The 22,785-nt window shown below is 39.9% G+C and overlaps 1 protein-coding gene across 14 annotated transcripts in view; it reads left to right on the top strand.

Moving 5' to 3' along the window:
- MGA (MAX dimerization protein MGA) overlaps positions 1 to 10,573 on the top strand; it is a 219,752-nt gene extending 209,179 nt beyond the window's left edge. For 13 of the 14 annotated variants that reach the window (XM_027869894.1, XM_027869893.1, XM_027869904.1 and 10 more), the window contains 5 exons: positions 251 to 457; positions 1,611 to 1,722; positions 1,984 to 2,217; positions 3,998 to 4,174; positions 6,646 to 10,573. In XM_027869894.1, coding sequence (XP_027725695.1) covers positions 251 to 457; positions 1,611 to 1,722; positions 1,984 to 2,217; positions 3,998 to 4,174; positions 6,646 to 7,928 — 2,013 coding nt within the window. In that variant the 3' untranslated portion in view covers positions 7,929 to 10,573. The remainder of the gene's footprint in view (positions 1 to 250; positions 458 to 1,610; positions 1,723 to 1,983; positions 2,218 to 3,997; positions 4,175 to 6,645) is intronic. The other variant, XM_027869900.1, reaches the window with a different exon arrangement.
- Positions 10,574 to 22,785: the final 12,212 nt, after the last annotated feature.

Here is a 22,785-nt window from a genome sequence, read left to right as displayed (position 1 = left end):
AACATATGTTATATGTTATATATATATAACATATGTTATATGTTATAAAGTTTTATGTTATAAACTCATCATCCATATTTGTCTTGGCACCTTTCAATGAGCAAAATTGCCAAAATTTGAAAGGAGTACACCCTTAAAACAGGAAAACTGTCAGTTCTGTAGTATAGTTGTGGTTTTCCAATTGGGTCTGAATGCATTTGGATGAGTTAGTTTAAAGTTTGGGTGATGTGTCTATTTTTAATTTTAATAGGATCCACCAATTCCGGTAAAACTGAAACCTGAATTCTGGAGTGAAAAACTACAAAAAGAAGCAGAAGCTTTTGCTTATTATCGCCGAACACACACTGCCAATGAACGGCGTCGACGTGGTGAAATGCGGGATCTCTTCGAGAAATTGAAGATAACATTGGGTTTGCTTCATTCTTCTAAGGTCTCCAAAAGCCTCATTCTCACAAGGGTGAGTTTTCTACTCAGTTGCTATATATGGATTGAGCCAAAAGGGCATTTCCAGAGAGATTAAGAGGAGGATTATTGACTACCTTCTGATAATCGTTGGTAACTTTGGATGGATGTATTTTACATTCAGAAGTAGACTATTGAAAATCTAGTCAGTAAAGCACAGTGATATTTTCATGTTTGGGGAATTTTCATTTGTTGCTTCAGATGAATTCCCAAACGGCCCAATGATCCCATAATTGAAGTTAAGAAGGGAAATGATTCACAGAGGGGATCACATTTTCTCTACTTCATAATTTCCTACAATATCAAGTACATTGCTATGTACAAAATGGATTAATAAATGTTTGGAAGTAATAAGGAAGAAGAAAAACAATTTCCCTATGGTGGGTTATTGAGTATGTCCTATTTGTGTAGCATAAGAGGATCTTAAAATCTTAAACATAGAGGCGATCTAGCACAGCTTATATGAAGGCATTAGAACATTTTAGTCAAAATACTTTCTCTAGATTCAGTTTAGCAGTTGATTAAGTACTACTCTATAACATCTTAATAGTTGTGGTTTTTTTAAAGAAAGATTATATTAAGGCCTAAGACACATCATACTTACTAGCTGTGTGAACCTGGGCAAGTCACTTAACCCAGATTGCTTCACCAAAAAAAGAAAGAAAGAAAGATTGCATTAAACAAATGATAAAAATCTTTTAATATGCAAGTAGAGTGATTTGGTGAGTTAAGTTACCGATTATAAAGCCATTTTAATTGTAAAAACACAGTTAAACAAATTGATGACTTTACAGCAGTGTATTATTAACCACTGGATGGATCTGCTGAATTTCAATCCCATAGGAATAGTTCCTTGTCAGTATGATATTAACCATCCAGTGATATACTTTGGAAATAACGATAATGATCAGGGCTTTGATAATTCTAACCATCTAATTCATCTAACCATCTGTAATTTTTAAAATGAACAAAACCCTTCAATACTTTCTGGATTTTTAAAATGACATCTTAAAAGTTTTCTTTCATGTGTGACTTTTAATACTTCTCTATATTGATTATATAATGACAGACCTCACCATAAAACATAATAGGAAACCATTCTAAAGAAAGTGAACTTGACTGACATGGTGGGATTACTTTTCTCCTAGGCCTTTGGAGAGATCCAGGGACTAACAGACCAGGCAGACAAATTGATAGGGCAGAAAAACCTCCTAACTCGAAAACGGAATAATCTGATCCGCAAAGTGTCTTCTCTTTCAGGTAAGGCTTTTAGATGGGGAAGAAAAGGAATAGTGGCTCTAGGAAAGAAACAAACCTTGGCAGATTTTAAGTGTTTTGAGAGATGAGATGTGTACTGGCTTTAACTCATGAGGAAATTTCTTCAAAGGTATAGCCAGTGCTGCTTTACAAAACCTGTGCTTGCCTCTGTGACTAAGCAAGTGGATTTCAATTGCTGTTTCTCATTTTTATCTGGGCCGTGGATAGTGAGAGAAGATTGCTTAGATTCTTTTTAACATGTAGGTAAGACAGAAGAAGTTGTCCTGAAGAAGCTGGAATACATTTATGCCAAACAGCAGGCATTAGAGGCACAGAAGAAAAAGAAGAAGATGGACCAGGATGAGCCTACTATGCCCCCTCGAGCAATCAAACAGCAGGAAGGAGCTTCCACGCCCTCTGTAGAGCTGGGGCAGGTGGTCATGACTAGCAGACGGGGAAAGCCATTGATACTCGCCAGGAAAAGAGCGCCATCCACAGGTGGGAAGTGTGTTTCATGGTCATTTCAAGAACACTATGTAAAAAAATCTAATTTGCTGAGCTATTGACTTCCCTTGGCCTTTATTTGCTCTTCTATTAAATATACTAAAAACAAAATTGTGTATCCATTTATGTTATATGATAAATTTTAAGTGTTTCCTTTTCAGTATATATTCAGAGGAGAATTTATTTACCAATCCCGATTAAATTCTAAAAGATTTACATAATTGATAACTAAGACCTGCCTTTTATACAAATCTAAACTGATATTTTGAATATTCGATTTCAACCAAGGTGGCGTAGTGGTTGAAAACAAAAGGCCATACCCTGAAACAAAAACCCAGTCTGTGATTAGAGCATCTGTTATCAGCTAATTTGAAATGATCACTATATGAGAAAAAGATTCTTAGGATACTGATTTCAGACTTTGGCTACATTCAGTTCTGTAGCTCTTGTTCTAGTAGCTCTGTCTCTAGGTTGGGTTCCTAGTACTTCTAGGTATAGCTTAGATAAATGGCAGCCCAAAAATATAATTGTGATTTAGGAAGGAAGATAGTTTTTTACTTAGAGCTTCTGTTTGCAACTCATTTTCTATCAGTAGGAAGCAAAGTGGACTAGTTTGAGTTTCTGTTCCTTCTTTACTCTAAGGTACTGTTAAACCACTAAATTAAGAAGGAAAGAGCAAACTAATCAGCTACTTAGTAGCTAAAACTTGTCCAGTGCTATGTAGTTAAATTGAACTTTTTGATGATTAATGAATTATTGTAATAAATATGGTTGAAAGCATGTTATTGAATCCTGAGTAAGGCTTATTTTCACAGGTTATCAATTCATAGAATTTTACAGTAGGATGGGATTTCAGAGATAATATAGTCCATCCTCCATGTTTTAAAATTAATAAACTGAGGGGCAGCTAGGTGGTGCGGTGGATAGAGCACTGGCTCTAGAGTCAGGAGGACCTGAGTTCAAATCTGGCCTCAGACCAAACACTTGACACTTAACTAGTTGTGTGACTCTGGGCACGTCACTTAATCCCATTGCCTCACCAAAAAATAAATAAAATTAATAAGCTGAAACCCCAAATCAGTAACTGTTTTGTGGCAGGTCTAGTGCTAGAGTCCAGAACTGACTCAGTCTCTCATTGCTCCTTCCTCTGTACTTAGAGGCAGCTACTTGGTATAGTGGATAGCATGCTGCACCAGGAGTAAGGAAGATGTATATTGAAATCTGGCCTCAGGTGGTGGTTGTGTAACCTTTATCAAGTGTCATAACTGCTGCCTCAGTTTTCTCATCTGTAAAATGAGGTTAATGAAAGCACCTAATTTTCAGGGTTGTTGTGCGGATAAAATGAAGTAATATTTCTAAAGCACCTTGCAATGCTGAAAGACCTATGTAAATGTATGCTGCTATTATACTATATTACCCTAGATTTTCATAAAGGTTAACAAGCTGATGTTTTGATTATCTTGGACAACTGTGTAAAATCTTGATGTATTTGCTAAAATTGTTGTCAAAGTACCTCTTTGAATCAGTAGTTTCAAAGATAGGTTCTTTAGTAGGAAAAATATCTCCATGTGGAGGAATAGTAAACAAAGAACTGAAACTAACTCCTCGTTTCACTGTGATTCAGAAAAAAATGTATTCCTAAATTTGGCTCCTGACCTACATTAAAATTAAGCTGTTTGCCTATTAAAGAGGGAATGCTTTTAGAGATTTAAATTAGACTCCTAGGTTTATTTAAAGACTTTCTATCCTAACTGACTTCTGATCTTCTTTATAGAAAAGATCTCACCTTCTCACACAGTACATAATACTGCCAGTCTCGTGATGACTCCACAAGGGCAAGTGCTCACCTTAAAGGGACCTTTAGTCTCAGGACCAATGGTAACTGTTTCTCCTGCTTTATTACAAAGTGAACTGAAGCCTCAAGTTACCAACAGTGCTGTAGTTCAGCAAGGTATGTCAGTGCTGTCCTACCTACGTTGTGAAGAAATTTGTATCTGACATCTCCCAATGGCAGAAGAAACTTTTGCATCTGATGGTTTTTTGTCTTGCTAGCATTTATTCCATCATATGTGATGCTATCTAGATGTAGTTTTTGCCTGATTTTGTCTTTGCAATTTTTATTGGTCTGACCTCTTTTGGGCTTGCTGCTGATATCCTTCAATATAAGAGGCAATATGTTGTGAAGTATTACTACTTCTAAGTGGAAGTTGGAGGTAGAAGAGTAGAAAATGTACCTCTCATGATAAAGGGGAAAAGTACTACCAGGACCATTGTCAACTTTCTTAGTGATTGTAGACTGATATTGTAGTGGTTGCTGTTTGGGACTTATGTACGAAATCAATTACTGGAATGAAATTGGGTTGCATTTGACTAACTTCTTGCCTCCTGGCAAGATACATACATAGCTGCAGATGTGGGGCTGTCAGGCATTTCTGCTTATGGGGTTGTTCCTTTAGGCTTATGGGGATTTGGCTTCAAATCCACCAGTAGATTCCATCAGTATTAAGTGCCAAAATCTGGGATCTAGTAGACCAAAGACAAGAAAGCTCCTTGTACTTGCTGTGTGGACCAAGAGGAAGTTCATCTTCCTATGTGAGCTATAATATTCCTAATAGTTTTCTTTGATTGTTCATCTCACTTTTGACTTTTTGCAGTATTTTAATTGGTTGGGAGAAAATGTGTTTGTTTTGGGTCTCTTTTTAAATCATTACCTTAGAAATCTTTGAGGAGATATTGTTACCTGTCCATTGACTCAAAGCTATAGGGAAGAACCTCCAGTTTGCCACCTCACTACCTATATATCCTTGTTTAAAGGAGGGAGGTAGGTTAGTGTTTAGAAATTCAAACCCACAGTGAAGTAAAAGACTATTGGGACAGTTTAACAGAAGCAGAATATAAGAAATATACGTACGTGTAACTATTTAGATACATACTTTTTTTTTGTTTTGTTTTATTTTTGTTGTAGGCAATTGGGGTTAAGTGACTTGCCCAGGGTCACAGAGCTAGTAAGTGTCAAGTGATTGGTCTGAGGCCGGATTTGAACTTAGGTCCTCCTGACTTCGGGGCCAGTGCTCTATGCACTGTGCCACTTAGCTGCCCCAGATACATACTTTTCTATGTGAGAATTCATTGGTCCAGTTACTTTGGAAAGAATATATTTCAACCATTTCTAGCAAAACATACTTTTAGGCAGGAGAAGCTCATAAATTTGCTTCTGGACTTTTTTGAAACAGAGTTGTTAAGAGAAAGATTTCCCTCAAAGCTCAATAGCAAAAGCAAAGGGGAAGGGAGTAAATCTTAATTCAAAGAGGAGGAAGGGGGAAGGGGGGGGAGAGAGAGAGAGAGAGAGACAGAGAAAGAGAGACAGTGAGTGAGTGAGTATGTACGTGTGTCTGTGTGTGGAGATAATGCCCCTGTCAATTTATACCAAATTATAATAATGAATCGGGTTTTGTTACTGATTGGACAGCTTTTCCCCCCAAATGATTATCTCAAGGAGAAGAAGGGAAAGAATAGCTGAGAATTTAGTAAATTAAATAAAAAAGTATTTGAAACATCTACTAATTTACCAAAAGAGACTTGTTGGAATACATTATTATCTCCTATGCTTTTAGGATCTCCAGTTAACATTCTGATTTTTAAATGTCAGTAAATATGTGAAGTTAGGATTAAGTCCAACTGTAGTAGGTCATTTTGGGATGAAGGAAGGAAAAATACAGATAATGGGGAAAAGAAGAAGGACTGAGGATTTTAAATGTTAAGCTGTGTAGGGAAAATGAATTAACGATTTACACAGGACTTTGTTTCCAATATTAGGGCTCTTGAACCTAAGAGGTGGATCATCAGGCAAATAATAGGGGCTAGAAAGGGCTATGTTATAGTCAGCTTCTGGATATACCAGCTCCTATCCAAATGAAATGCATTCTCACCATCTCCTTAGTCCCAGTCATGCTGTCTTCTAGTGACAGTACCCCCCAGGCCTTTAATGGTGACAGTAGCCTTGAACCTACTTTGGGTTAACAATTCAGTAATTTGTGTTCTTTCATTGGGGCTTTATTTTCCCCTATGGAATGGGGTAAGCGAGACCAGGATGAATATCTGTCTTAGGATAAAAGAATGAATCCTCGGAACTAGCCAGGAGTGGGCTTGGGAAGCATTTCCTTAACATAGAACACTTAAGACCTTATCAAAGTAGGATATAAGGAGACTGTCTTCAGGGCATAATTGACATTATTTTGTTGTTAGCCTAGGTCTAATATTTTAAGGAGTGCTATTATTTTTAGGGGACAAGTAGGTAGAGTATTGACTGAATGGTGGGTCTTGAATATAAGTACTTGAGATATTTAGTTGTTGTGTTTGATAGAAGATAACATGGATACCACTACAGATCTTAAATGAGTTCTTTTTATCTTGGTTTTGCAGAAAGTGATGACTTGTTTATGATGCCCAGGATTGTTAATGTGACCTCACTGGCCACAGATGGAGGCCTCGGCTTAGATGTTGGTGCCAGCAAGCATTCTCTTGAAGCTTCTCATGCCAAGACACCTGACCAGACACTAAAAGAAACCATCAGAAATGAGAATACATCCCTTGAAGACCTGACAAGAATCTCCTCTGGAAACAGTCACGGAGATGGGAGAATAGTGCCAAGGCCAGCACAGGATTTTGTGGAAAACAAAGACATTAGTTTTCCACAAATAGTCAATGTTTCTAGTATGCGGACACCTCTAGAGACTTTATCCAGAAAAGTTTCTGGTGGAGTTGTGAGTGGGAGCCAATGTAGGAGGAAAGAAATTGAATCAGGAGGTGAGAGGTTGAAATTAAAGGAGATCCCATTTCGCAAACTGCAGTTGAAAGATCTTAAGGATTCAAGTATAGAGATAGAGCTAAGAAAAGTGGCCTCTGCCATTGAAGAAGCAGCACTGGACCCTAATGAGCTTCTGTCTAGCATGGAGGAGGAGGATGACACAGATGAGACCCTAACCTCATTGCTCAATGAGATTACCTTCCTCAATCAGCAGCTAAATGATGACTCTTCCAGCATGACTGAGCTCCCCAGCTCCATTGGTGCAGAATTCCCTAGGTTGGCAAATGCCCGTCGAGCTGTTGCCAGCAAGCTGGCCTCTGGCAGTAGAGCCTCTTTTCAGCTTGGCACCCTTGGGAGTAGTTTGAAAGAGCTGCCTGAGGTACAAGAAGCCAGTGGTTCCATCAGTCCCCTCCTCTTGCACCTGGAGGATGATGACCTTGCTGAGGGTGAAAGGCAACCTACAGAAACGGATGTCCTTAAGATTGTTATTGACCCAGAGATAAAAGAATCATTTCCTTCCCATAAGAGGCCCAGTGATGCTGGGAAAATGACCTCTAGCCTCCCAGCTGAGCCTGAAAATATGTCCTCACCCCCCATTCTTCATATGAAGACTGGACAAGAGAGCAGCAGCACAGATACTTTATGGAGACCCATGCCAAAATTAGCACCACTAGGGCTTAAATTAGCTAATCCTCCCAGTGATGTAGATGGACAGAGTCTTAAAGTGATGCCTTGCTTGGCACCTATAGTTGCCAAAGGAGGGCCAGTTGGGCTGAAAACTACAGTAGCAGTCCATAATGACCAAGAAGGACAGGAGAACAAAGTAATGCCAACATTAGCACCTGTGGTGGCTAAATTGAGTAACTCTGGGTCCTCCTCAAGTTCTTCAGGCAAATGAGGAAGTTTGTCCTGAAGCTAAGTGAAAAAGCCTGAAACTGTTAAGGCTGTAAAGGGAAAAAAACTGCCTCCTGCTCACTCTCTTTTCTGTAGGCATCTTCTTATTTTTTTTGTCATGGGACTATGGTCCTTTAATTTGAGGGTGGGGTAAGTGATGGGAAGTGTTGGCCCTGGAATCAGTGCTATGAAATTCTGATCATGCTAAAGTTTGTTACCTCACTTTTGGTGCTGGGTTCCATTATTCTCTGGGGGAGGATCCATCGTTGCTGGACATAGGGAACCCCTTTTACCAAGGAATTTTTCCAAGCATGGGAAAGTACCCCTGATTGCTTCCTTCCAGAGATAAAAGCTGCTTAAGGCTGAGGAGCTGCTATGAATTCTGCACCTGGTACAGTGAACTGTCTGTGCCGATCCAGGGTTGTTTGTCTGAAGATTCTGCCGAACCCAAGGAACTCGATGAGCTTGTGCAAAGGAATCCAGAGGAATTTATTGGTATTCCAGGAGTTAGGGGGTGGAGAGAATAAATTCTGTGGAATACTAAGGGGAGGAATTTTCTCAGCAAAAGCTTCACTTTCCTCATATCATAAGCTTCCACTCCAAAATCTTTTCTGCTATTAAGCCCAAACCTTTCAGTAAAGTAGGGAAGCCTTTAAATGTCTCAAAGCTAATTAGCCTAATTCATTTAATTGCTATATTCTTTCTCACTCTCCTAATGGACTCCTAGATTAGCATTTTATTACCCCAGAAAATACCTCCTGGAGTACTCTGAAGGGTGTATATGGAAATCCTTTCATCCCTTCTCTGCCCTGGGTCACCCCAGTGACAACCCTGCTAAGATATGGTCTTGGTTCAAGGGGGGGGTATGCTTTTTTCCCAAGACAACAGCCAAAAAAAATTGTGGGGCTGTTTGCTAGATCAAACTAGTCTCCTCTGCATACAAGAATGGTGCTTGGACAAGGTTTTGCTGCACTTGCACAGGGTTGTATAGCAAAAAAAATAAATAAATAAATAAAAATTAAGTCATAGCAGACACTCATTACCAGGGAAATAGGGCAGTATTTGAATCACAAGATGTATTTTTTATTCTCTGCCACCATGGATTCAATGATATATAGAGCCTTTTCACTCATAAGCTATCAGGTTGTTAAGGCCTGAGAGCCTGTAAAGATATTTATATTTTTGTACACAGTTGTTTTCATAGCTTCCTTAAAGGCTGAAGTTTTCAACCTGAGAGATGAGATTTGTAATGCGTATAGAAATGTTTTTTCCTATCTGGTTTGTAAATAAGTAGGAACCATGGTGCACTTGAGGGGTCTCTTGGAAACTCCTAGAAGTGAGAATCACTGCTCTGAAATTGTACTGACTCTGGGATCTAGCTGCTGCATTTTGCCTTCCTTACGTAATTGTATTTTGGAATGTAACCCTTGTCCTCACCACCTTCGTTGGCAGGATTTCCTTGTGTTGTGGAACATTAGCACGAGAGCTTCCAGCTTTTGAAGCTCCTGGGCAGTGCCTAGGAGATACTATCTCTTTCCTCTCCCCTCTTCTCTTTACCCTGCATCCCACACAGCATATCTTCCCAAACTGGGTTGTGAGGTTGTTTGATATGGTTTTGGCAGGTGAGTTCTTTCTAACTTCTGTGTTTGGCATCCTTCCTGCCAGTCTTGAAAGAATGGGATGTCTTCCTTCTAGTCTTATTATACACAAAGATATTGACAAGGTAAGAGCCCAGTAAGTATAAATACTTTGTTGCTCTTGTACTATTAATGCTAAGACCTAGAAGTCCTGAGCTCTGACCTCCTTGTTCCCAAATGAAGAAAGAAGTAGGTGAAGGATGGATACCCCTTCCTCACCTTTTTCCTCTTTCCATGTCCAAAAGATTTCATCCAATGCCTTAGCCAAGGAGACCAGCATCTGCCTCCCTTGCTTGTGCCCTCTTAACTGTTCCTCCTGGCTTCTCCAGGCTCCTTTGGTGGCTGTTAGTGGAGGGTCCACTCAGCAGTAACCGAAGGAATCATCCTCAGGATAAAAGGAGCATTTTAGACTCTAACTAAACATTTTTCTTTCTCTTTCTTGGAAGAAAACAAATAACCTCTTCCTATCTGGAGGACATGTTTGGCTCTGGTATTGTGTAACTACATGAAGACTTGAATAGGTGGCCTGAGGTTCTCAGGAATAACTGCTGCAAATGGTGTACTACCCAATTGTGTAGTACTCTTGAGCTGCCTAATGCTGATATTTGGCAAGGACAGCTTGGGAAGGGCTCAGACTTCGGAGACAAATAGAGTCTGCATGTCTTTTTCCTGTAACTTGCCAGCAATCTGAAATCTCTAAGGCCCCCTCTTCTCACACTAATTTTAGTGGCTCCTCACTGATCCCAGACTTACTCTTATCCCAAGGGATTGAATGAAAATGACGTATGTGATTTATGAAAGGTGTAGCTGTGTGGAGAGGGACTGTGAAATCGGGACAGTGGGCTTTCACCCCCAACCTGCAAAGAGCATGTTCTTACTAGACCAAGAATCCTGTTTTTTTTTACACATCTGTAAATAGATGGAATGTTTTTAAGAATATAATAATGTCAAATTTAGCTTTTCCTTTTATATATTAAAAATATAACTTTCCCTCTTTTCTGCTTTTGAAAAATGATTATTTTTTTAGAAATCTAACAATAGGAAATGTTTGGTGACTGAGAGAGGCATAATGTATAAACCTGAAATAAATCGATCATGTTAATTAAAGCAGGATCTGGTGTTGGGAGGTTTGTGCTGGTTTGGAGACGGGGATGGAAATACTGAGACAGACCTTAACACTCGAAGTTTATCTTTGACTGGCCTTTTTCTTGGAAACCTCCTATCATACCTTTTGGAAAGAGTTTTGAGATACTGTAAGGTGTGGGTGGCTTCAAAACTTCATATAACATTTATCTCAACTATCTAGGTCTCAGAGGAAGTCTGTATACCACAGTGAACTGAGGCTAGCAGTACACAAAAGCATTGTTTTAATTGTTGCTTTTTGGAGTTACAGAGGATATGGAAGACAACCTTTTTAAAAAAGTGAACAGGAATATTTTACTTTAATAAACTCACTATTATATTACAGAAAATCTCTTCCCTTTATAGAAAAGATTCACTGAAGAGTCCCTTTCAATATTGTGCTCCGTTAGTGCCTTTGTTTTGTGATCATTAACTACAGGTAACATGCCATTATATGAATGCCATGGAAATGTTTCTCTTTGTAGAATTTTAAAATGAACATATTGTTAGAAATGCTGTTTTGAGAGCTGGAGGTCAAATAGCTGATACCCAACCAGTAAAAAGTGTTTTGAACATAAAGGAAAGAGGGACATGTGTGGTTTGTTTGGGTTTGGGAATTTAACTGGGATTTTCTGGAAGTGCTGGTTGAGATTGAGAAAGAGATGAAGTAAATTGAAGGATAAATGTTGTTTGAGGACAATCCAGCATACGTAACTCCTAAGAAATGTACCCACTGATAAGGAACACAAGATCCTATTATCTTTTTAAAAAGTGATTTAGATGGTGAGAGACCACTGAAAGCACTCAGGATTATTCTCTCAGCAAACTAATCATTGCAAAACATGAAGAAGCTGCTATTAATACTTTCATGTAACGGTATTAATCAGTAGTGGAATTTTACAAAGATGCTAGGATGTAGAAACTTTTTTGTAGATGTGATTCTATTTTTGGTATAGTTTTAGGAATGTAACATTTTCAATCATTTAAATATTAAATTTTTTTATTAGTACTTTTTTTACACTTTATTTATGAATATATCACTCCCCCTACTCCTACATGGAGGGCCTTCCATTGTAACAAAGATTACGAAAGAAAGAAAAAAGGCAATTCAATCACAACCCACTTCTGATAGCTCACAGTATATGCAATATTTCACACTCCTAGCCCATCACCACTAATGCCGAGAACTTTTAAAGTGTTAAGAAACAGGATCTCAAGAGCTGAAAAGGGTCTTCAGGGCAATCAGGGAGAATCCACACTACAGTATCCCCAGCTAATGATTATTTAGCTTTCATTTAAAGAATTCAAGTGAGAGAGAATCCATTAATTCCAGAGTCAGTCCATTCCTTGTTTTCTAATCATTAGCTCTTACATTGAGTTGAATTGTAGACTTTATCCTCCTCGGAGTCAAGCATTATCTCATTTAGGTATTTGTATCTTAAGCACCTAGCAAAATGCCTGCACTTAATAAGTACTCATTGATTGAAAAGCAGAGTTTTGCTACCTGAATGTATTAGACTAATCTTGCTTTCTGGAACTATCACTCATTGGTCCTATTTTTATTCTGTGGGTCCAAGTCTAATCTCATTTCTGTATGACAAGTCCAAAGATACTTAAAGATATCCATCATTTTCACCCCTGTATTTCCCCCCCCCCCCAAAAAAAAGTTTTCCAGATTAAACCTCCGATATGATCTCAAGGCCTTTTCTTATCCTAGTCACTCTTCTCTGTGTGTGTTCCAGTTCATCACCGTGCATGTTAAAATGAAGCACCTAAAACTGAACCTATCTGTTCAAAGACCTTTTGGCAAGGGTCTTTGGGTTTTGTACAGATGTTCCCTACAAGAGCAAAATTAAATGGGATAATTACCTGCCTCCAAAGCAGATCAGGTTCAGATTAAAAAAAAATTTTTTTTTAAACCACATCATACTGTTTTTAACTCCTTGAGCTTGGACTCCACTAAAACCCCTAGTTCTTTTCCAGACAAACAACTATGTAGATAGATGCTCTACCATTTTGTACTTGAGCATTTTGATTTTTTTGAACCCAAGTTTAATATTTTACACTTGGGCCAATTAAATTAGGTATTACTAGTGTTGGCCCAGTGTTCTACCCTGTTTTATCCTTTTGAATCTCACAACTTTGTCATTTGGAAGCTAGTTGTAATCCCAGCTATGGTTTAATTTAAATTTTCATTGATCTTTTGTTTTTTATATGATTGAAGTTTTCCCCTGTATGCCTTTCAGAACCATTCCAAGTAACATAGTATTTTATTTTTCCAAACAAAAAGGAACAAGTCAGCACAATCAACACATTGAAAAAATGGAAAAACTTGTTGGAGTATGTTAACACTTATGAGCCTCCTATCTCTTTCAAATGATACTTTTCTTCGTAATTTTGCAACATTCATTTTTTATTCGTATAGTTATTCTTTCCGTTTACATTGGTGGTTGTCATTGTGTATGTTGTTTTCTTGGCTCTGCTTACTTCATTCTTCATCACATAGATCTTTCTCTGTATTTATCACACATCATATCTTACAGTATAGTAATCCATTTATGTACCACAATTTATTTAGCCGTTCCTTAAATCAAAAGGCATCCTATTTTGTTTCCAATTCTTTGTTATCACAAAAAGTGCTGCAATAAATAGTTTGGCATATATGGGAAATTTCTTATCAATGACCTTGGAATAAGCTCAGTAATGGAATCTCTGAGTCAAGGGGTATGGACATTTTAGTCACGTTGTTTGCTTTTCCAAGTTGTTTTTTAGAATGGTTGTGCCAATTCACAGCTACACCAAATGTGCCTGTCTCCTTACAATTATGGTTTCACTTAAATCACAGATGATAAAAATTGACCATAAAGCAAAAGACAATCCTCTGCCACTCCACTATAGAAACCCCCATCCAAGCTGAAATTGCTCCATAGTTGCCTAGCCATTCAGTCAGTTCCAAATCCACCTAATTGTACTGACACTTAGTCTACATCTTTCTACCTTGGCCATAAGTTTCTTGTCAGATTGTGTCTGTGGTGTATAGACTGCCTGTCTTGATTAGAAGTTCATTCTTTTGCAAGTATTGCTGAGCAAAAGGGCCATCTCTGCCCCCTCATTAAAAGAAGTTTGGTAGGGTGATGAAGAGTGAAAAAAGTGTTTAATTCTTTTATCTGCAACACCACAGAACTGAATGGGGCCTAGATATGAGTGGTATGGTGAGGAGTTGGTTCTCTTAATTCAGTGTTCAATGAGCTTTTTTTTTTCCCCCCCAGCTAGGCAGTGGGGTTAAGTGACTTGCTCAGGATCACACAACTAGTAAGTGTCAAGTGTCTGAGGCTGGATTTTAACTCTGGTCCTCCTGACTCCAGGGCCAGCGCGCTATGTAGTGCACCACCTAGCTACCCCAATCAACAAGCTATTATTAAGGGCTTACTGTATACTAGGACCCTGGCAGCACTATACAAAGAACACTCCTTCCTCCCTCCCCCCCCCAAAAAATCTAGCCCTCAAGGAATTTGTGTTTTATAAGGGGAGTTGTTCTCCAGGGGTGGGGAACCTTTGCCCTCGAGGCCACATGTGGCCTTCTAAGTCTTGGGGTGCAGCCTTTTGACTGAGTCCAAATTTTACAGAACAGATCTTTTCAGGGTATTTGTTCTGTGAAGTTTGGATTCAGTCAAAGGGTCAAACTTGAGGACCTAGAGGGCTGCATGTGGCCTGGAGGCTGAAGGTTCCCCACCCTTATAATAGACTGAGTTTCATGTACACAAAAAGAAATGAGGAATGGGAAAAACCTGTAGAAATTTGTTAGCTAATCTCAACTGGATCCCCACAGTAGCAAGGCAATTAACTTATTCCTAATTGATTGCCTAGTCCATGCTGAATTGAAGCTGTACTAGGCTCCCATCTACCCCTGTCCCCGGATGAAGATTTTACCTTATACTTTACTGAAACCATTTGATTTCTTCACATTTCATGATCTCTTAACGTAATTTACTACTATTAGTCTCTGAAGAGGTGCCCTCTACATGTACTCAAGTACTTTACTTTCTGTCTTGCGGATTTCTACGTGATTTTACCCTTTCTATAGACCACTCTGAAATCTCTAATCTGTCCTATGTAATATTCCTTTCCCTGCTGCCCAAGTCTCCTCCAGACTTAATCCTCATTAAGATTGTTTTCCTATATCTTTTCCTTTTTTCAATGAGATTCCTAGGAATGAATTAAAGCTTTCAGTGGGCTCTTTCTTACTTCTCAACCCTTTGAAGTCTGGGTTCTGACTTCATCACTCAGTTGAAACTGCTTTCTCCAAAATTAATTTTTTAATTTTCTTAATTGCCAGATCTAATGGCCTCAGTCCCCATTCTTGACACCTTTGCAGTGTTTGACATTTGTCCGTCTCCCTGTGGGTTTTCATGACACTACTCCCCTGATTCTCGGACTACTTGGTTACCTTTCCCGGATCATCATCTACACCCCACTTCTCATCTGTGTGTAACCCAAGACTTTGTCTTGGGCCCCTTTTTTTCTACACTCTCATTTGGTGACTTCCACTCCCATGGGTTTCATTCTCTATGTGCAGAAGTTTTCCAGGTCTATACATCGAAGCCTAGTCAGCCACCTAGGTGGTATAGTGAAGAGCATTGCTGGGCCTGGAGTCAGCAAGGTGAGTTCAAGTATGACCCCAGGCACTCTGGGCATGTCATTTTATATGCCTCAGTTTCATTAACAGCAAAGTGGGGACAATAATAGCGCCTGCTCAGGGTTATCCTGAGCCAGTGAAGGAATTGTGAAAAATCACTTAATGTAGTTCCTGGCGGTAGGCACTTTAAAATGATTTTCTATCCTTTCCCTGGTCTCTTTGTTGAACCCCAGTCCCAAAACAATAGGCTATTTCCAACTGGATGTCCCTCCTCTCTCAAGCTCAATATGTCCAACATAGAACTCTTCCCTCCTCCTCCCACCCCCAGGCTACCCATTCTGAACCTATTTCCATAAAGGGCACCAGCATTCTCTGGTCATTCAGGTTCACAACCTTGGAGTCATCTTCATCTCACTCTTCCTTACCTAATCAGCTGCCAGGTCTTAATGCCTCTACCTTTATAACATGTCTGTATGATGTCTTTCCTGTGCATCTCCCTCAAGTTGCTAGTGCTTTCCTGTCCAGAATTACTTTGTGTTTATTTGATGTATTTTTGGAGTGAGTTTTGTTTTTTTGTTGTTGGTTTTTGTTTTTTGTTTTGGTTTGGTTTGGTTTGGTTTTTTGTTATATGATATGGAGCCAGAAGAAATGGATTCAAATATCAGCCCTGACCCAATAGTTGGGTCACCATGGGTGAGGCATTGGACCACTTTGAACCTCACTTCTCAGAACTAATTGGCAAAATCATTCAAATAAAGATTTGGAAGTTTTGTAAAGGCAGTAGGAAATGATTGATTATAACACACTAAGCACCAAAATTCTAGACTTGGGAACTACTATCATTTTTCACTAATCCTTTCTTAAACCTTACTGTGTTAAGCGAGTTCCTGAATGGATCTGAAAGCCTTTTACAAGATGAAGTCTTTCTAATCACAAGTATTGATCACTGTCCTGTAGTATTTTGTACGTAATAGGAACTCAATAAACATTCGTCAAGCCAGGCAGCGAGTGTTGACTACAGCCTTCAGTTTTCCGAATTCCAGTGAACTAATACTGTTTATAGTATAAATTATCAATATTTGTACCTATTTTCAAATACAATGCTAAGCAGATTTATGTGAAATCTGTGCTAATACATTTGAAATTTTAGAATATTGGACACAGTATACATGTTTAGAGCAGATAAAAATGACAAAATTGGTCAAGTGCCTTTTTAGGTATTAACAGTGTTAAGGCTGGTATAAGGTCAGGTACATAGAAAGCAGATAAGAGATAGTATTGAGTTCATACTGGGCCAGTGACGCTATTTTTAAGAAATAGTTTGTATAGAAATGAGTGGCGTATCTGAAAATTTTTGTTGAATTGGAGGTCTGTGGGGATAGCTGGAGGAGGAGTCTTTTATCCATAATGGTTCTGATGGGTTTCATTTGACTTTAGACCATCTCTGGATGAAGATCAGATGTTACTATATGTGTCATAAGACCTTGGCGGTTGCCTCTACGAATCCACCTAGTTTGGCTTGAGGATCTAGAATAGTTTTTTGTCATGGACCCATGTGAATCTTGTGGACCTCTTCTCAGAATAGCACTTCAAAATACATAAATTAAAATAGGATTAATAAAGGAAATCAATCACATTGAAATAGTTTAAAGTTCACAGAAACCAGGTTAAATCTCTGATTTAAAGCCCTAGGTTGAAACCTGTAGTACCCAAAAAGTAACACTTGGTGGCACAATTGGATGCTATAAACATTTTTTTATCCTGGTATGGTAGGTGGACCACCTGCTATGCCTACAGGGAACACGTATGCCCTATCTTCTGGGCATTCCTTAGGAAACATGTAAATGTGCTACAAAGTAGATTTCCTGAAAAGAAACAATTTCTTGATCACTCTATCCCCTGACTTTGATTCAGACTGGTGAATTTCAGTGATCCAGGGAACTCCAGATGAGGAAACTTCTATCAATGCAGATTGGTAACTTTCTCTAATTTATAATAGAGTGCTTGGGGGCCTTGAGAGAAGCACACACCAAGTATGTGTGAGAGATGAATTTGAATCCAGATCTTGGCTGCCAACTCTATCCACTGACCCATCTCCTGCCTTTCAGCTCTTAATGATTTCATTTTGTCTACATACCTATCATTCGAGGACTGCAGCTTGACTGCTTAAAAAACAGCCAACTTCTCTATTTCCCACCTGCTTTACTGCTTGGTTTCAATTCTATTATCATTCCCCAGCTGGATAAGCTCCTCACCAAGCTTTATGGAGATTGCTTCAGCTTTGATACTCATACCTTTTTAGTACTCGGTTTTCTCTATCCCTCTGATTGGAGGTTGGACAAAAAACTACTCCTGAAGCCTCCCTTTAAACAGGGCCCAGAAGCTCAAACAGTCTTTATTTCCCATCAGTTACACTGCTTGATTTTTTATTCCACCATCATTTCTTCCTCTCCTCCGTGGGGTACCCTCCTCAGCTTTTCAGCTTCCTTTTGTGTGTTGTTATCCCTCGTTAGATTGTAAGCTCCTGGAGGGCACGGTCTTTTTCTTATTTGTATCCCAGCACTTAGCACAATGCTTGGCACCTAGATACTTAATAAATATTGTATTATATTGCAAAATGTCTTCTTACCAGCTTGTCATCTATTAAGTATCTGAAGATAGGTGGAATTCAGAGATGACAGCTGGGGACTTACACGTAGGTCATTTTCCTGACTTTGAAGATAGCTTTTTATCCACTATATTTCACCCAGTTGGACCTCAAGTCCAGCCACGTCTTAATCTGTTATGCTACTCTACCTTTTCATGACAGTGGTAGGGACAGAGTGGGGAAAGAGTAATTTGGTCCCAAGGGAACTTGGTGGTGTCTCAGCAGAAGATCTGGATCTCCTATCAGATGGTCTGATTTGAGTGATAATCTCTCGTCGTCAGGTTCCAATCCGAGCTCCCCCTCCTCACTCCAACTTCTCTGCCACTGGTCTCACCTGAAAAGCTCACTGTAAATACCTTCTCACTTTCCACGTATCTCATTAAATGAGAATATTTGTAAAAGCACTTCACACAGGGCTTGACATGAGGTAGGTGCTTAATACATGCTCAATTCCTTGTTTCCTTTCCCCATCCCAAATGTAAAGAGAACATGGATTAGCTAGCAAGTGACTTTGGAGGACAGTGCACTGGATTGGTAAATTGGGATATGGGGAGAGAAAACAATAGGAGTCAGCAGGTAGGGAGCTGGGAAAGGGTATGACCACTCCAACTCAAAAAGCTTTCAGCACTTTCCTGTTTCCTCTAAGATAAAATACAGTCTGGCATTTAGAACCTTTCACAATCTGCCTCCAACCAACCTTTCCAGACAATTCACATTACTTCCCTTCATGCACTATAAGCTCAGCTATAGTAGATTAATAGTAATTCTGACAACTTGGCATTTCATTTCCCCTTTATTAAGTTATAATAGATATTGCTTAGGAGGTGGCACTCTTCATTAAAGCTGAGGTTTAAAGGAAGCCAAGGATTCCATGAACCATAGGTGAGCCTAAAATGCATGCCATATGTGGAGGATGCACAGAGACGGGATTTAGGATGTCATGTACGTCGGATTACAGATTTTTAACTAGAAGGGAACTTGGAAGTCATCTAAGACAATTGACTATAGGTTAGTAAATTGGGCCCGGAGAATTTATGTGACTTGCTCAACATCAAATTATGTACATCAGAATTTGAACTCAGTTCCTACACAGGAAAGGGAGAGTTGTCTTTATAGACTATTCCCACGTCTAGAATGTACTCCTTCCTCACCTCACCTTGTATGGGGCTGTCAGCTCCTATTCGAGCACTCTGGCTAATATAATGAATGCAGGAAAGGCTTTATTTCACCCCAAAGAAAAGAGGATTCATATCAGAGTCTAATCTGGCTTCCATCCCACCACGACTGAAACTTCACTGATCTCTATTAATGGCCTTTTCTCAGTCCACATCCTTCATTATCTCTGCACCTGACACTGTAGACCACTTCCTGCTCTTCTGGCTTTCTTCTTTGCACTTCTCTTGTCTTACAGAATCATCATCATCCACGTCACGGCTTCCACTTATGGGTGTTCCCCAGGGGCTGTGTCCTTAGCCCTCTCGTGGTGATATCATTGGCTTTTATTATTCTTTTTGGGGCAGCTAGATAGTAAATAGCTAGACTGCCAGGCCTGGAGTCAGGAAGACATCTTCCTGAGTTCAAATCTGGCATCAGATACTAGCTGTGTGACTGTGGGATAATCACTTAACCCTGTTTGCCTCCATTTCCTCATCTGTAAAATGAGAGAAGGAAATGGCAAACCAGTCTCTTTGCCACGAAAACCCCAGATGGGATCACGAAGAGTCAACACAACTGAAGTGACTGAACAACAAATTCAATTATCATCTTGATGCAGATAACTCCTAAATTTACATGTATCACCTTCAGCTCTTTTGATTTCTAGTTTTGACTCTCCAGTTGTCTGCTGGATATCTTACCTGAATGTCCTTTAATATTTCAAATTCCACATGTCCACACCAGACAGAATTTATAAGAGCTTTCTCCCTAAAGCCACATTTTGTTCTAACTTGATTATTTCTGTCAAGGGCACCACTATTCTTCCTATCCTTGAGTTTGCAACCTAGAGGTCAACCTTGAACTCCTTTCCTTCATTCCCATATTCAATCACTTGCCTTCAAGTCTAATTGATTCCGCCTCTCTCATATCTCTCACATCTGTCACCTTTTCTCTAGTACCACAGCCACACTATTCAGGGCCTCATCACCTTTGGCCTCCTAATTGGTCCATCCCTTGCCTGCAGCCTCTTAATTAGTCTCCCTTTATCTAGTTCCTCCCAACTTCAATTCATCTTCTACACAGCTGCCAAATTGAAATTTCTAAAGCACAAGTCTGATCATGTCACTTCCCTGCTCAAGAAATTCCAGTGGTTTCTTGTTGCTTTTAGGATAAAATACAAACTCATTAGTTTGGCATTTAAAGCCCTTTTCAGTCTGGCTCCAGCTACTTTTTCTGGGCTGATTACAAGTCAGTCACAGAATTGAAGAGTTCAAAGGAACTCCAGTAACAGTTTAGTACAGGGGTGGGGAACCTGTGCCGTCGTAGGCCACACATGGCCTTCTAGGTCCTCATGTTTGGTCCTTTGACTGAATCCCCTTAATAAAAGGATTTGTTCTGTAAAACTTGGACTCGGTCAAAAGACCACACCTGAGGACCTAGAAGGCCACATGTGGCCTTGAGGCTACAGGTTCCCCACCTCTGACATAGTCCAACCTATACAGGAAAAGGAATCCTTATTCCTGACAAGTAGACATACAATTTGTACTTGGTCAGCTCGGTGCATTGGATAGTGTTGGACTTGGGAGTCAGGAAGACCTGAGCTCAAATCTTCCCTCAGACACTAATCAGCTGAGTGACTTTGGGCAAGTCATTTAACTGCTCAGTCTCAGTTTCTTTGTCTGTAAAATAGGGATAATTGTACCTAACCTTATTGGGTTGTGAAAATCAAAGGAGATAACTTATGTAAAGTACTTTGCAAACCTTAAAGCATTAAATAAAAGCTGTTGTTATTATTACTTGAAGGCCACCAATGAGGGAGAATCCATAAGATCCTGAGGCAGCACATCCCAGGACAGCTCTTATCTTCAGGAAATTTTTCTTGACATTAAGCCTAAATTTGCCTCTTTGCAACATCCACCCATGACTCTTGTTTCTGCTGTGTTAGGCCAAACAAAACAAACCTAGTCTGCATATCAGCCCTTCATAGATAAGTGTTCTCTTCTATAGGCTAACTATCTTAGCTCTTCCAATCAGTCCTCATACTAGGTGGACTCAGGGTCATCCTGGTTGCTCTCTAGATAGTCTCCACTTTATCAATGTCGTTCTTAAACTGTCATCCCCAGAACTAATCACAAAACTATAGATGTAGTCCGAGCAGGGCAAGTATAGGAAAAAATATCACCTCTTTATGATTGATAGCTATGCTCTTTAAGCCCAAGATTACATTAGCTTTTTTGGCTGCTATATCACAGTGCTGATTCATATTAGCAGTGCATTAAAACATCCACATCTTTTTTTTTCAGGCAAACTTTATCTAGCCATGATATCCCCATCCTATACTTGTGGTGTTGATTTTTTGAACCAGTTAATGGAGTAGGAGCAGTAAGGTCCTACCCAACTCCCAGAGCAATGAGGCCCTGTCCTTTCCTCCACATCCTGAGCAGGCAACCACTCTACTCATAGCCCACCCTATCACCAATGACCTCGTGGTCTAGGGATTTTCCCCAGGTTGTGCAAGTGCAATGAGACTGCCCAACAGTAACCTATGGGACATCAAAGACCCCATTAATATTCCATAAATATGTAAACCGAAGCCCTCACATCGGGCAGGCCCAGATCCCATCCTCATCTCATATCCCCCTCCCCCCACTTCAAGCCTCCCACTTCCTGACCTTCTACCTATAAAACCCCCCAACTCTGCTCAACTTCCCGACCAACCAATCTTCTGACACTGGTTCTGTTTGCTTTTGCGATAATAAAGCTTCACCCATTGGGAAACAAGTCTGGCTTATGGGTAGTTTTTACCTTTCAAACTACTCTTGCACTGCATTTCTTGGTGCCAAAAGCCTGGAGGGAAATTGAAGAGAATCTCAAAGAGCCTCCCCTTCCCTTCCCTGGACTCTTCCTCTGGGTGAATACCTCCAATTTGGCTTCTGCCCAGGGTTGGGTAAGTCCTTACATTCCTTCTTGCTTCCCTTTTCCTTCTCTCCCTCTCGTCCTCCCACTGACTCTGGGATCTTTCTAGGAGATCCCCACTCCTAGAAACTATCGGTTAATGCTGGCTCTGGGGACAAGCAGCTCACTGTGCAGTCTCCTGCACCTGGCCATCGGGGGATGCCCTGGTTGGAACATGGCCTATGATGATCCTTTGCAATGCCAAAGCTTTGGTAGCTGAGTCAAACATGGGGCAGGGAGCGTCTGTCCCTCCCAGCTTCCCCTGGGATGTTTCCTTAAGAACTGGGACAAATTCTTGGGACAGGATCTGAGGAGGAAATGTATGGTCTTTTATTGTAATATTGCCTGGCCTCAATACATTCTTGAAGATCAGGAAAAATGGCCTGAAAACAGCCCGTCTTTCACTCCACAGATTACTCAAGGGGTGTCAAAAACTGTGGATGTTATCTTTCATCTCTATACCTCATGGCACCTCCAGTCTTCAGGGAGAGTTGAAAAAGCTAACCAGACTCTCAAACCCTTACCAAAATGAGTCAGGAGTCTAAGCAGGATTGGGTTAAAACTCCCCATCTGCCTTCTCTGTGCCAGAATTGTACCCCAAAAAGGCATTAAGTTGAGCCCTTTCCAGGTCCTCTGTGGGCACCCCTTACTACAGATCTCTTTGATTCTGACACTTCTTTGACTTCTGGGTATGTTACCCAATGCAAAC

Source organism: Vombatus ursinus, unplaced genomic scaffold (assembly GCF_900497805.2).
Source record: "Vombatus ursinus unplaced genomic scaffold, bare-nosed wombat genome assembly UNPS02014794.1, whole genome shotgun sequence".
Lineage (NCBI taxonomy): Eukaryota > Metazoa > Chordata > Mammalia > Diprotodontia > Vombatidae > Vombatus > Vombatus ursinus.
This window is presented reverse-complemented; position numbering and strand designations above follow the sequence as displayed.